Genomic DNA, 15501 nt, shown 5'->3' on the forward strand with positions numbered 1-15501 from the left:
ACCTAATTTTAGCTTCACTAATAAAATCTTGATAATTATTTGTTTTTTATTAATTAAAAATAAAATTATTTTCTATTAAGTTTAAATCAATTATGCACAAATTAATTAAATTAAATCTGTTTAAGAAATGTGCTCATTTATAATCAACTAATGAATTATATTCAACTTGAATTATATTAAATTAACTCATTAATAACCCGCTGCGCGATCTCCTACCCTCGTTCCCGCTCGAAACCCTCGCGCACAGCGGCGACGGCGACTGGAGTTTTCTTTGAAGGCGGAGAGGGGATCACAGTGTTCGAAGAAGAAGACGAGCTCTGAAGCTCTTATCTTTCTCCCCTTCAGCACCTCTTATACGCGATACATCTATCTCGAAGGTAACTTTCGTTTTTTTCTTTCATTCGCGGGCTTAAATTTGTCCTGTAAATCTATATTCTAACATGATTTGCTGAATCCTGGATTTAGGGCAAAGCGGAGGAGAAAAGAGATTATTGCTGATTGGCAGGATTTCGTTTAAATCTTGCTACCAAACGCACCTAAAGTTGGAATTTCTGTCGCTTTTTGGCGCAGATGGATCCCGGTTTTTGTTTCGACGGCGGAAGCTCGGACGAGGAACCGGACAGAGAAGAAGGAGCTTTTCAATCTCCTTGGGAGTTTGGTTCTTATTCCGAGTCTGTTTATGATGAGCACGAAAGGCGGAGGACCACCTCTGTTGATGCCAAGATCTCGAAAGCTCTCCATAGCCGCCCTGTATCGGTGCCTAGCAACGACGAAGAAGAGGAAGACAATGGAAGCGTTGATAATGATGATAGCGAAGACGTTGAGGAGGATGAAACAGGCGAACAACAGGAAGGAGAGGAGGACCAGGAAGAAGAAGAAGAAGAAGAAGAAGAAGAAGAAAAAGAAGAAGAAGGAGAAGAAAGCGTTGATGAATCCGAGGACGAAGCACATAAGCAGGTAAGTCTTATCGATATTTTGGCATAAAATGAAAGAAATATTATCATTTGCTTTGTTTGCACTCGTAAAGATATGCTGTATATGCTCTATTGAATTGCATAGTAGGCGAGATGGAAGCATGTGCTGCTAATTTAGCTTCTCTGAGATGTGTTTTGTTTACAGTGAAACGGCTGCGATTCTTCTGTGTGTTTTTTTTTCTTTTTTTTTCAATGAAATTTCATAAATGAATATTTACATCCCACAAATTCACGAGTTTTGATGTACTATGCATTTTTTATTTTATCTATAACAAGCTGTGGCTCCATCAATTCTCTTATAATTTTATTGGGTTTGTTCATTATCAATATTTATGTCTAGTATGAGTTTACTGCTAGCTGAAAAATGTAATCTATAACTTTGAAACTAACATTTTTGGTAACAGGAGATGTAATGTTGCTTTAACATTAGCTCAAGTTTCTATGCTTTTCACATGTTGGTGTGTTTATTTATGTTCTTTTTCGCCTTTTTTTATTTAATTGTATACACATAGGGCCTACTGAAATTTCAAACATATTTGTTCATGCTCACTGACAAATAACAAGGTGTTTTTCCATCATGTTGTAGAGAACTTTTGATCCTTAAAAATCATATTTTTCTTGTTTTTTCTCATAAGAAAATTGCTTTATCTTCATGGGTACAACATTGATGAATGCATCTAATGGGAAAGAAATGTGTTATTAGATCTTCTCAAGCATCAGTGAAAACATTGTTAAGTACCACATCTATTATGGATAATATTTACCTTTATTTTGAATGTGAAAGTTTGTTGATTTTGATTTTGTTTTACATTCTAAATAATTATATGCCCTATAAATATGCTTGGAACTTCATTGCGAGTGTTCTTTTCAGATGGATGCATATTTTTACGCATTTATGATATTGCTCATCTATTGGTTGGTTATTTGATTCTTTTTAAGATGTTATTTGAACATACGATTGAATAAAATTCATTCAAAGTTTATCATTATTTTATTTTATTTTTCTTGATTTTATGTTATGCTTTAGGTTTTACTTTTCGCGATGCATGCATTCTAATTTGCATTTAGATGTATGTATTTATCTGAATGACCATTTATATTTTTGTTAGGGAAGTCTTCCATCTGAAAACAAATTCAGTGAAAACACTAGTGCGGGTACTCCTGATTTTTTTGCATCAGCTGAAGGAGCTTCATTTCATGCAAATTCTTTTCTTGAGCTTAATCTGTCACGCCCTTTACTTAAGGCATGTGAAGCCTTGGGGTACCATAAACCAACTCCAATTCAGGTTTCTGTCTTTTCCTTTAATTGTGCTAGTCACTGCCCGAGTTACCATGTTATGATGTATTTGTGATTAAACACACATTGCAATTGGCTGTCAAAAATTGATCCGACATGCCATCTCAACTTGAACTCGACTTGAAAGATTCAGGTTCGGGCTGTCCTGAATAATTTTTGGTTCGGGTTCGGGTTAAGAATCCTAAACCATTTAATTATATGGGTCAAGTTCGGGCTGGCATAACAATTCAAAATTTCCCGAAATTGACCCAAAATTAACTCTAAATTGACTCGAATTTGGCACGAATAGTTATTGTACTTCGGGTTGGACTTTCTAATACTTTTAATATTCGGGTTTGCTTTAGATCAACCAATTTCAGGTTGGGTCAATCTTGGGTCACTTGTGAACTTGATCTGAAACCCTTAAATTGCAATTTCCGCACTGATTTAGTGCTTATTTTATGATAATTTTGATTTCTAAGCCTACCATTCACAATCACTATAATTCTTGTTAGCACTCTCTGTTTCCTGAAGTTTGGCTATTCTATCTGTTTAATGTAGGCTGCATGCATACCCTTAGCTTTAACTGGCCGTGACATTTGTGGTAGTGCTTTAACTGGTTCTGGAAAGGTAATAACTTAGAGCTTTCTCTATTTTCGTGGTACTTTTTTTTGTTTTGTGTTACGTGCTTGTTTATTTGCTTAAATATGTAAGTTTTACAAGTTATTTTCTACGTTGGTTTCACCAACCAGACCGCTGCCTTTGCCTTGCCTGTGTTGGAGCGTTTGCTTTTCCGGCCAAAGCACGTCCATGCAATCAGGGTTCTAATTTTAACTCCTGCTCGTGAGCTTGCTGTTCAGTAAGTCTAATACTCATATTCTGTTATTTTTATGTCTCTTTAATGATTTTGGTGAAACTTGCTTAGTTGTACAATATTATTGTTATGAGTAAAATGTCAAAATAATTCTCTGATTGTTTGCATGCTATCTTTTTAGTCCCATAGTCTATAAAAAAGTCTTAAGTTCTTTAAATTAGGGTTGAATTCAACTCTTTTTTAAAGCGTCTGGGGACTAAATTGAAACTTTTATAAATTCTGAAATTAAAATAATCTATGCAAAAGTGAGGGGACTATTGTTTTATTGTGGGAGGGAATTATCTTCCTTATTTAGTATGACACAATTTTGATGCATAGAGGGTATTTTCTTGCAAGTAGCTTCAGATGAACAACAATTCTTTGGGGCACACACAATTCTTGTATCTTTACATACCTAACAACTAAACTTTGATATCTACAAGCATACCACTCAAATCTTTAACATCACATTAAAAATACCTCTATTACTAACTTTTTAAAAGTGAAATACACATTTTCATGCATACTTTTATCACATTAAAGTGTTATAAAGTTAAATATCAAACTTTAGGTTTTAGATATGTAAATACATAAGAATTTTATGGTAGGTATTTAAATTTCTTTGTTTTACTTTCTTTTTAAAATAAATGGGAGACAGCGAATTTTTTCTTAAGTATCTAGTACTCTGTACAGTGATGCAATTTATGCTGTCATAGAAGTTGAGGTGTTTTGATGATAGCTATATTATTACTCATGTTGTTCCATGTTTTCATTACCATTGTATTTCATGTTCATTGTGGAGATTCTTGATGTTATGGGGATTGTTGGATGATCTCTTTTGGCAGCTTTAAGTTAGTTATAAATATTTTGACAATTTTAAAATATTTTATTCATGACAACCTTTAAAATTAAAATAATTTTAAGTATTTGACAACTTTATGAACCAATAAATATCTTTCCTCCTAACATTTGTAATAATGTGTTAGTACAACCTAATCATGCCTTGGGGCCAGCTTGATAACTGTAATATTTCTAATTGTGCTTAATGTTCTATGCATTTATAATGCTATTTTTTACAATGATATTGGATAATCAGACACCTAAAAAAGATATAATAAACATCAAGCTATTATAATATAGATTATCATATGCTTTATTATCAAATTTGGATTATGAAAAAGAAGCAGATTTAACATCGTATAACTATTTTGTAATTATAAGTTTTTGTATTTATGAATCATAATCATGTTACATTATTTATTTTTGTTTTGGTTTATTATATTTCTACGATTATATGTTATTATATTTTCGAGAGGAAGTATAGATAATGTCACTTTAAAAAAAATTAACAAAACATTAGGTTAATTTGAAACTAACTTGAAATGCTATCTTTACCCATTATCCAAATTGTGAAATTGCTGGTTAAGTGGTGTGTTGCTTTTAGTATGTAACTTGGATCGCAGGTTTGAAACCAAAAGACAGTGAAAGGCATTAATTTATGTTAGTAGATTCAATAAATAAGGTAAGATTCAGAAATATCAAATATTTTCTTTCAGCTCTTCTAGAAAAGCACAAATATCATTTTAAAATATGAATATTTACTACAAATTCAATTCATATATAGTTTTTAATTTATATTTCTGGATAATCTTATTTTCTTACCTGAGTGCAATGATTTTGTATGGCTGTAAACTACTTCATAATTAAAAGTGGCATGGAAATATGCCTTAATGGATGTGAAGGCGGGATATGATGAGGTGGTAGTACAATATTATTTTCTTATAACAAGAATTTAATTTTAATGCTCATTTGCTTTTCCTTCTTAATTTATTAGAACTAAATGAAAATATGACACTAAATAGGATGCAACGGAGAAAAAAGGTTCATAATGAAAATATGACACTAAATAGGATGCAACGGAGAGAAAAGGTTCATGTAGCCGACCACACGCAGTGGGATTAAGGTTTTGTTGTTGTTGTTGCTACTCATTTGCTTTTCCAAGTTTATTTTTCTTATATATGTGGGTTTTTTTTCTGAATTAGTGTTTCAATGTTATATTTTATTGAGATTGTAGTTCTTATGTTTTCTGAAAATTTCTAACTAAAATTTCTTAAAATAGAGCTACCTTTTGCAATGCAGGGTGCATAGTATGATTGTGAAGCTTTCTCAATTCACTGATATTAGGTGCTGTCTTGTTGTTGGAGGCCTTTCATCAAAGGTTTGACATTCTGTTTGTTTATCATTCTGATCCTATCACGTGAAAAATGGATTTTTTTTTTCTAGAGTTGAGAGATTTGTAAGCACTTATCATAAAAAAAGCACAGCATCTATTGTATTTTGCCTTCCTTTTTAATTTTTATGTTTATCTGTTTCTGATTATTTTGATGACATGTTTCTTCGTTGGTGTTTGCCAACTTTGCTTTAATCTCATAATACTATTTTGGGGCATTTACGTACAGGCCCCATGATTCTTATGTATTTACATATCTAACACCTGAACATTTATATTTACACCTAAACTACTTAAATTTTTAACATGACATAAAAAAATGTCACAATCACTATATTTTTAAAAGTGAAACATGCTTTTTTTCTGCAGAGGTTTTTGACACCAAGGTGTTATAAGTGTAAATATCAAACTTCAGCTTTTTAATATGTAACTACATAAGAATTATGCGGTATGTATGTAAATTTCTCTACTATTTTATGTGTGCCAGAAATTATACCTGTGAATACTTGGATCTTATGCTGGATGCAACCATGCGAATATTCTAAAGCTTGCTATTCATATATCATTTGCATCTAATATTTTTATAACCCATGTTCTCATCTATTTAGCCACCTCAAATCATGCTCGGTTCTCTTATAATTTCTGTGCTTGATTGACTTTAAGCTGTGATTTTTGCTTAAGCAGATAACACAACAGATCTATGTGAATTTTATGGGACTGATTTATTTCATTTCAATCAATATTTCTCTTTCATTGGCTATATTTTTTGCATTACATTTGTTTTCGGCAGTGATACTTTTGAACTTGCAGGTTCAAGAGGTGGCCCTAAGATCTATGCCTGATATTGTTGTTGCAACTCCCGGGCGCATTATTGATCATTTGAGGAACTCCCAGTCAGTTGGGCTAGAAGATCTTGCTGTTCTAATCCTTGATGAGGCAGATCGCCTTTTGGAACTTGGCTTTAGTGGTGAAATTCAAGAATTGGTATTTTTGTAATTTCACTCTAAACTGTCAGTTGCATGCATATTTTCTGCTTTCTTATTGTTTTTTCCCGTTGGGGTAAATGCTAATACCATATCATATTACATAATTTGAAATTTAAACATGTTGTGAGATATCAAGAAGGTCCTTATGCATCGTTAATTTGCTGATTATGCATTTTATGCATTTTTATATTTATGCGTGTTTCTATAGGTGATTTGCCATGTAATCTCATTGTAATCATTGTTGACAATGGCAGTGCCTTCTTTTGTAGAGATTGCAATTTGCATGATGATGGAAGTTTTTTTTTTAGAATGTTCACTGTAACTGGTGAGACTTGTGATATTTAACTCCCATTTTGAGGACAAAGTTTGTGATGTATGCTTAATTATTTTATTAATGAATTTGATTTTTTTTTTAATGTCAGGGTAATTTAGTAATTGGGGGTTCTAGATGTCAATTGGAGTAGCTAGCCTATAAATACACAATGCCTTTAAAAAAGAAAATGAGTTTTTTTTTTTTTCTAGATGTCAATTGGAGTAGCTAGCCTATAAATAATGAGTTTTTTTTTAAAGTTTTTTTGGTGAAGTTTAGTTTAGGTTTTCTTGAATGGATTCCTTGTTTTTTGGGCGGATTTTCTAAGTTTGGAAAGTTGAGTAAGGGAGAAGATTGTAGCGGAATTTGGGATTTCACTACAATTGATTGACGAAGTTCTTACCCTTTCTCCACATCTTTCTTGGGCCTGCAATTTAAGTGGCTGTCTATCATTTTTTTTTTCAGATGTAAATCCAATTTCAGAAGCAAAAGAACCATTCTAGAGGATCATTGGTAGTAGTTGAGTCTAAAATTCCTCCAAAATTGATTCTGACACTCGAAATGCATAACTTGGTGGCTGCCCACATTTTTCTTGGGCCTGCAATTTAAGTGGTTGTCTATCATTTTTTTTTTTTGCAGATTTAAATCCAATTTCAGCAGCAAAAGAACCATTCTAAAGGATCAGTGGCAATAGTAGAGTCTAAAATTCCACCAAAATTGATTCTGACACTCGAAATGCATCACATGGTGGCTGTCCACATCAAACCATGACAATACTTTAGCTTGAAATTTCTTGATAAAAAATCAATGGCTGGATTTGGTTGGGCTTGCCTTGGAAGATTCTTGGAACCCTCTAGGAGGTTCTAAAAGCTACGTATTGAATTTGGGTCTGCATGGTGAACAATTGGTTCTAATTTTGGAGCCTCATGGATCATTTTGCTTCTTTCAAATTCTTTTTAAATTTGCAGTTCTTTTTTGCCTACCATACAATGTGAAAGGTTCCTCTCTTAGAAATTTCATTATACGATTGAATATATATGAGAGAGCTAGTCAAGGAGTAGAATTCTAATACACCTCTGTAGCTCCTTAAGAAGGCATTTTTTTAATTATTTATGTAATTCATGCACAAATTTGCATCCATACTTAGATGTTTGAACCATTTCACTTCTCATGGGAAACTTATTTAATTGTTAATAAGTTGATTTTAGTGACTATGGGAAAGATGATTGAAGCTACGCATGAATTCATATGTTTTCTAAGCACTGGGAAAGATGATTGAAGCTACGCATGAATTCATATATTTTCTAAGCACGTAATATTTTGATAAAAACATGCATTGTTAGGGGGTTGTGCTTTGCTGTGATGTTTGGGAGATCTGTAACATGTATAACTTAGGAAATATCTGCCACGCTTCGCTGGGACATAGCTGATGATGCCATAGTAGTTTCATCAAGAATTGGCATATCATAATTTTAGATTGCCATGCATTTGTTTGTAGTTTATAGATGACTCGATGATTGGATTGTTAACAATTTATCTATCACAATGAACTACTAAATAATCTAATAAGTATTATACTTCATGTATATGCGATTTTTTTCGAAGATATAATTGAGCCAAATTTTCTCTACGCTGTTGTTGATGAAGCGTTCTTGGTACTGTCACCTGCCTTTCTTTTCACCGTCAACCTGTTTGACATAACCTGATTTTTGTATGTTGCTATATTTCTTGCGTGTAATCTTTAAAATGGAAGAATCTTAAAATTTGTGAGTGCAATATCCCTTTACATCTTTAAAGTTGTTTCCTTATGATATGCTTGTAATGCCATTTTTGATTCATTGACTCTAGTCAAGTTCCCAAAAATTGCTTCTGAAAATTACTAAAATCTTTCACTTTTAATGAATATATTGGGGGGGCATATTATAGTTGATTTGCTCTGTTCTTAGCAATATGTGGGAGTTAATAGCCATTTTTTCATTGATGTTGATTTATTTTCAGATTCGCTTGTGCCCAAAGAGGAGGCAAACGATGCTTTTTTCGGCTACTATGACTGAAGAAGTTGATCGGCTTGTTGTCCTCTCACTTAATAAGCCGGTACGTTTACAGGCTGACCCGTCTACAAAAAGACCGACGACATTGACAGAGGAGTATGTTATATATATTTTTTTCATATATTTGATTTATTTTGAATGAATTGTGCTTCAGTTTCTCTTTTTAACGTTCAATTTGTTTTATATATGACTTTTTTATATAGCTCTTTCGAATAGTGTAGTCTTGTTCTGATTTCCTTTTGCTTTTACATTTAGTATCTTTTTGATTTTGAGATTTAGAAATTGCAAAAGTACAAGATGGTGGAGCAACAGGCCCTTTGGATATTCGAAAGGAGTTTCATGGTCATGCCGGACCCCAATTAGTTCCTTTTTAGCTTTAGGTCCTACAACTCCATTCCGTTTGCATAATAGAGAACATCTCAAATATGCATGTTCATACATGTCATATCCTTTTATGAAGCGAATGACGAACCACTTGTTAAAGAATTATGAAAAGGAGACACATATCCTAAGCAAGTGTCACCATTGTAGGTTTTGGGTGAAAATTGATTTGTGCGGCATTACTATTAAATATTTTTTGTTTCTTGATCCAAGTTTGTATATCCTTTCAAGGCATAATGGGTAGCTTAAGAGTTGCTCTTAGTCCACCTTTGATTTAAAAAAATGAAAAAAATAATCAAAAAACAAATTTATTGAACTAGTTCTCTTCAATTTGAGTCCTAATTTTTGGCATTCATCGATACTTTCTGTTTGTCATTGTTTCATCCTGGTTGTAACTTACTTTTGAGAATGATGCAATCCATAGGTGCATGTTGTATGTTTGTGTCCAATGCTTTGGCAGATTCTTTCATATTGCTTCTATTTGGATATATATTAGTGTGATTAGTAGGGGAAATTGTAAATGACTACACATACACAACTTGGAGCTATCCACATGCACAATTTTAATATTTGGAAACCTCAAAAATTTAATTGTTCGAGGTATGTTTTGTTTCGCAAAAGGCTGCTACTAGGTGTATGTTTACGTTCCTTACATTGTCTCTAAAAGTGTTGTCAGCTTTTCTACAAAGATTATTAAAGCCTTCCAATTCTATCCTCCTCTATACGACAAAACACGCATCGTCGGTTCCACTTTAACGAGTAACCTTAAACTCTTATATGATATTCTCGACAACCCATTTTCTCTCCTGGAGGAGTAAATCGAAAGGTAGAATAGTGATGCGCATAGAGGTATTCAAAAAATAACATTGTCCGAGTTAGGGTGTAAACGAGAGTTGAGCTAAAGTCACCCTTGGCTTGAGCTTGATCTTAATTAATTAATGGAGTTCAAGCTCGAGCTCAATTCTATGAGTTTGATCTGGCTCACAAATCGATTTGTTTATCATGAATGAGAGGGGAAAAAATATTAATTCAAGTTGGTATTATAATAAAACGTCAAATGAATTGATTAATTCAAGTTGGTATTATAATAAAACGTCAAATAAATTGAGCAATTGGGAGATAAATAATAAGAAATCATTTGATATAAAATGTAAAATATTATTTTTTATAATTTAATGATAAATTATTGAATTTTAATATATTTCGAGTATATTTTATATTAATGTTTTTTTAGACGAGTCAAACCACGAGTTAACAAGCTGAGTCTCAGATAGCTTGAGTTTCGCTTGTTAACTTGTTGAACTAAGCACACAAGCCACTTATTGGACTGCGCCCAAGTTAGGCTCAGTTACACCAAAGGTTTAAAAAACCGGATCGAATTAGCTGGTTCAACTGGTTCGGCTGTGAACCGGTTGGTGGTACGGTTCTGGGCAGGCTAAAAACCGTTTCTGTATGGGACTGGCTAAAACTGGACAAAACTGGCGGTTCAACTAGAGAACCGTCGAACCAATCGCGGTTCAAATGAACCGCTTTTATATTTATTTTTTTATTTTTTTTGGGAAATCTATTACCCAGGATTTGAAATTTTGAGATAATACATAATTTTTTTTTGAAAATCCATTGAATGCTAGGTCTTCATTTAATATAGATATGAATAATTTCTAAAGGCAGAGCTATCGATGTGGGACTAAAGGTAGCAAGGAGAACTTCTATGTGGATTTTTAGGAAAATTTACATGCATACCACTCAAATCTTATTTATTTACATATATAACGCTTGAACATTTGTATTTTTTATATATGCATACCACTCAAATCTTATTATATACATATCTAACACCTAAAATTGTATTTTTTATATTTTAGGAATATTTACACGCATTCCACTCAAATGTTATTTATTTACATATCTAACTCCTAAACTTGTATTTTTTATACATATACCTCTTAAATAATTTTAAAAAATAAAAAGTTTTAGCATTTACATGCATACCACTCAAAATACCTCTTAAATAATTTTAAAAAATAAAAAGTTTTGGCATTTACATGCATACCACTCAAATCTTACATATCCAATAGCTAAACTTGTGTTTTTTATATTTTTAAGCATATTTACATGCATACCACTCAAATCTTATTCATTTACATATCCAGCACCTAAATTTGTATTTTTTTATATTTTAAGAATATTTACATGCATACCACTCAAATCTTACTTATTTACCTATCTGACACCTAAATTTGTATTTTTTATAATTGTACCACTTAAATAATTTTTAAAAATAAAAAACTTTAGCATTTGTTTAATACATATAAAAAATTAACATAAAAAGATATAAATAAATATTATTATTTAATTATTTAATTATTTAATTATTTCAAGTCAAACAAGCCGAATACGAACAAACAAATACTTATTCGTGTTCCGCTTGTTTATAAATCTAGCCCAAAAATTTATGTATTATCAATTTGTTATATTGTTATTATATTATTTTGGCCATATTTAATTAATTTTAATATTTATTATGTCTTCCGGTTCATCCCCGGTCAAATCAATGAACTTTGGACTTTTTAATATTTATTATGTCTTCCGGTTCATCCCCGGTCAATGAACTTTGGACTTTTCTTTCTTCCGGTTTTACGTCTCGATGATTATTAAGATTTTCAGAGTATGTTACGACAAGCAGACTTCTATGCTAAACTAGTGCTTTACTTCCTGTTCTTCTGGTCATGAGCTTTACTTCTGTACGCTTCTTTTAGATTCTTAGTTATTTTTGGTTGTGATCTTTCTAAGTCGATAGTGCATATCAGATATTTATATAAAACTTATCGTACTCTCTATCTTAAATGTGCTGTATATAGCTTTTCTGACTAACAAGTTTTCTCTCGCACAGAATAGTTAGGATACGGCGTATACGCGAAGCAAACCAGGAGGCTGTTCTGCTTGCACTTTGTTTCAAGACCTTCACCGAGAAGGTGATAATTTTCAGGTATTATCCTATTAATATAGCAATACTATTGATGCCTCTAATCTTGGTTGCATTGTTAGTGTGTGTGTCAAGCTGTATTAAACATGATTTCATCGTCATTAACTCTTGAATATTAATAAGGTTTAATCGAATACTTCCATTTCCTTTCCTCTCATATTTGATTTACACAATTTGTATACTTTTTAACAATCACAAAACTCATGCTACTTTTTTTGCTTTGCATTTTTTGTCATATTTTTCATGCTATTTTTTATGTGATACTTTTATGATATTACTTTTTTGTGTTTGTTTACTTATTTTTATTTTAATGGCAGCGGAACTAAGCTAGAAGCTCATAGATTAAAGATTATATTCGGTTTGGCTGGGTTGAAAGCAGCAGAGCTTCATGGTAATCTCACCCAAGTTCAGCGTCTTGATGTGAGTATCTTTTATGATTTAAGTGGTTCATTAAAAATTGATTAGCGACACAGTAATACTGTTAGCAGGCTATTTAAAGAGTTTGCTGCAAATTAGCTATAATTATTTGTTGCTGCTATATTTTGTGCTTGTATTTCTTAAGTGGTGCAAAGCTAGAGCACAAGATCTTTAATTTGTCTTATAATTTCATTAACTTATCAAACTGCAAATCCGCACTTCCTGTTTTGACTTTGTATTTAATTACTCGGCTGGAATTTTATAGATTTCCTGATTTTTTTAATCAAAATCTTGTCAATTAAGATTCACTTTGTTAATTGAATGCAGTTTGTGGAAAAAAAATATGCTTAATGCTCTTAATAGTTGTTTCTATATGAACATGAGTACACATCGTCTTCAATTTAAAAGTTTGGGAAATTTATATATTTTGCACACAATTCTTATGTATTTGCATATCTGAAAACCTAAAACTTGATATTTACACTTATAACACTTTAGTGTCAAAAAATTATTCATAAAAAAGCGTATTTCACTTTAAAAAAGTTAATAATAATGGTATTTTTTATGCGATGTTAAATATTTTAGTATTATAAATGTAAATATGAAAGTGTAAGCATTAGATATGTAAATACATAAGAATTGTGTGGTATGTATGTAAATACCCCTACAAGTTTTAATCTGGCATGCAGATTTTTACTATTTGGAAGCACAACTTGCAAAGCAAATCTGGATCTCAGTAATAATAGTGTTCAATATTTATATATCCGGCCTACCTATTCTTTGTGTGTATGCTACTCACATTAAGTTGCTGATAGTGAATTATATAGAGATGTAAAGAATTAAATATAACGTACCACATTAATAATAGAGCATGAATATATTATAAAGTAGAGTTGTGCAAAATAAATTACATTAAGGCTAAACAAATAAATTTTGTTAATAATTGAAATTAAAATCACAAAACAAGTTTTTGATGTGCATGCCTAGTTTGAAGGCCACTGTGCACATTCAAAATTCATCCTGAAAATTATTGTAAGTTTGCTAAGTTATAGAATTCAAGCATATAATAAGTGCATCGATGTGATTTAGAGATCTACAAGTATATATTATGTCAAATTCAAAAATTGTATTCTAGATCTGCAAATACATACTATATCAAAATTTAAAATTGAAACATTGAACGTTATTTTTAATTGATAAAAAACTAAATTCAAACCATCAGCTATTAAAATAAATAGAGTTGTTTATAATCATTATTGATCAAACAGAATAAATAGTTTATCATCCTCTTCTTCAGTCACATAATAAATTCTCCATCTCTTTCTTCTTTCAGTTGAAATTTATCATACTCTTCCTAATGTACATTGGTAATTAATATGATGCCAATTTGATGCTAGGCCATTATGGACATTTACTTTCTGCTTGTCGTTATTTTACCTTTATGTTTCCTTAAGTTTTAGTTTGATGAGTAGGTGAGAGGGAGGGAGGGGGGAATCAACAAAACATCTATGGAATTCTACCTGGAGATAAGTTCCATTGTTGAGTGTATTGGGAATTGTGTGCTATGAAGGCGATGAGTAAATTTTTGTATAAGAAGAAAGAAAAAAGAAACCTATGGGTGTAAGACAAGCTCGATGCAGGTAGAGAGGAGAGTGAGTAGTGAGGAGGGGATCCTTCACTTTTCATTTACATTTTAATATCAAAATAGCAGCCCTTCAATCCTTATTTATAGAAGTTGTAAATTAAAGTCAAATTAATTTGAATTCAAAATCCATGTAGGTTCTAAAAATACTATCATCTAATTCAAAATAAAGACCATATTAACATTAAATACAATCCTTAAATAATTCAAAACACTAGAATATTCTATAAACAATCTAGATTAATACTTGCTGCATACTACATCAATTCATTTTGGGTTGTTAATTTTTCATGTGAAAAGTCATATAAAGGCCCTTTCTCAGAATTTGGTTTTTATGGTGGAGGAGGCTTTGCAGCTGATCTCTAGGCATCTTTTATTTACTAAATTTTGTAGGTTGAACATAAGGAAAATATTGAAGCTTTGGATTCGAATATTACTATGAATGAATTTATGCATCATTATTTTATCATTCCTCTGAAGATACACATAGTTATATGAAAGTAGTAGCATTTACAGTACCAGCTCAACATGTACTTTGCGAGTGGAGTAGACAATGCTTTAGTAACCTAAAACAGCAACTTGCATATCTTGAGAATCTTGCAAAAATGCAAGAAGGATTGTCAGTAGGCTAGCAAGGGTCTTGATTCCTGATAATCCATTGTTATGTTGAAGCTTATTTGGAGAACTTGGATATCATAATAACAATCTTCATTGATTTACTTGGTATACAGGTCATATTTCTGAATTAATGGAGGTTGCAAGAATGTTAAGTTTCTAGAATCACCATTAGGATTTCGAACCTTCGGAGTTCGAGAAACTGATTTAAAATATGTTGATACGGATAACATGCGAGAAAAATAAATAAAAATAATAAACAACTCTAATCTAATTTGATCTCCCTTCCCTTCAGCCATAGGTCCTATTTTTAGGCCTTCCTCCGAAGAGAGGAAAGAGAAAACAAAATAGGAAAATACAAAACAAACCAAATAATTGAAAAAGGAAAAGAAAAACCAAAAATTCAAATTATATTAATTTGAAATTAAAATTAGTCACCTATCCATGTAGTGTTTTAATGCATCAATTCCCCCACTTAAGAAAGATTCCCTCTGGAGTCTGATCATTGTAAGAATTATTCATCTAGAGAGAAGTACTCAAATGTATTAGCAATATTAAAAAGATAAAAAATATTCATTGTAGCTGTAAGTTTGATTTTGCAAGCATTATCACGGATCTTTTGTAAGATGCAAAAATAAAAATATTTATAGCTTTGAGCTTACTATATGTACCATCAGGTTTGACAGTTCTTCCAATGATGTACCCTCGTGAGATCATCTTCTCTCAACAATTTGAGGTGTCTGTTCAAATTTACTAAAAATTCCTATGTCAGTCCAATTT

General features: G+C 31.7%; 2 protein-coding genes across 2 annotated transcripts in view; both read left to right on the plus strand.

The window, feature by feature from the left end:
* LOC110027118 (pre-rRNA-processing protein TSR1 homolog) overlaps positions 1-517 on the plus strand; it is a gene marked incomplete in the record, with an annotated part of 33679 nt that extends 33162 nt beyond the window's left edge. Inside the window, 1 exon segment of the mRNA XM_020728414.1 lies at positions 466-517. Coding sequence (XP_020584073.1) covers positions 466-517 — 52 coding nt within the window.
* LOC110027121 (DEAD-box ATP-dependent RNA helicase 28) overlaps positions 195-15501 on the plus strand; it is a gene marked incomplete at its 3' end in the record, with an annotated part of 34117 nt that continues 18810 nt past the window's right edge. Inside the window, 10 exon segments of the mRNA XM_020728417.1 lie at positions 195-377; positions 466-957; positions 2084-2260; positions 2812-2880; positions 3003-3109; positions 5243-5321; positions 6144-6317; positions 8628-8776; positions 11955-12050; positions 12365-12467. Of these exon segments, the coding sequence (XP_020584076.1) occupies positions 571-957; positions 2084-2260; positions 2812-2880; positions 3003-3109; positions 5243-5321; positions 6144-6317; positions 8628-8776; positions 11955-12050; positions 12365-12467 (1341 nt within the window). The 5' untranslated portion in view covers positions 195-377; positions 466-570.

The sequence above is a fragment of the Phalaenopsis equestris genome, unplaced genomic scaffold (genome assembly GCF_001263595.1).
Source record: "Phalaenopsis equestris unplaced genomic scaffold, ASM126359v1 Scaffold000414, whole genome shotgun sequence".
In the NCBI taxonomy this organism is placed as follows: Eukaryota; Viridiplantae; Streptophyta; class Magnoliopsida; order Asparagales; family Orchidaceae; genus Phalaenopsis; species Phalaenopsis equestris.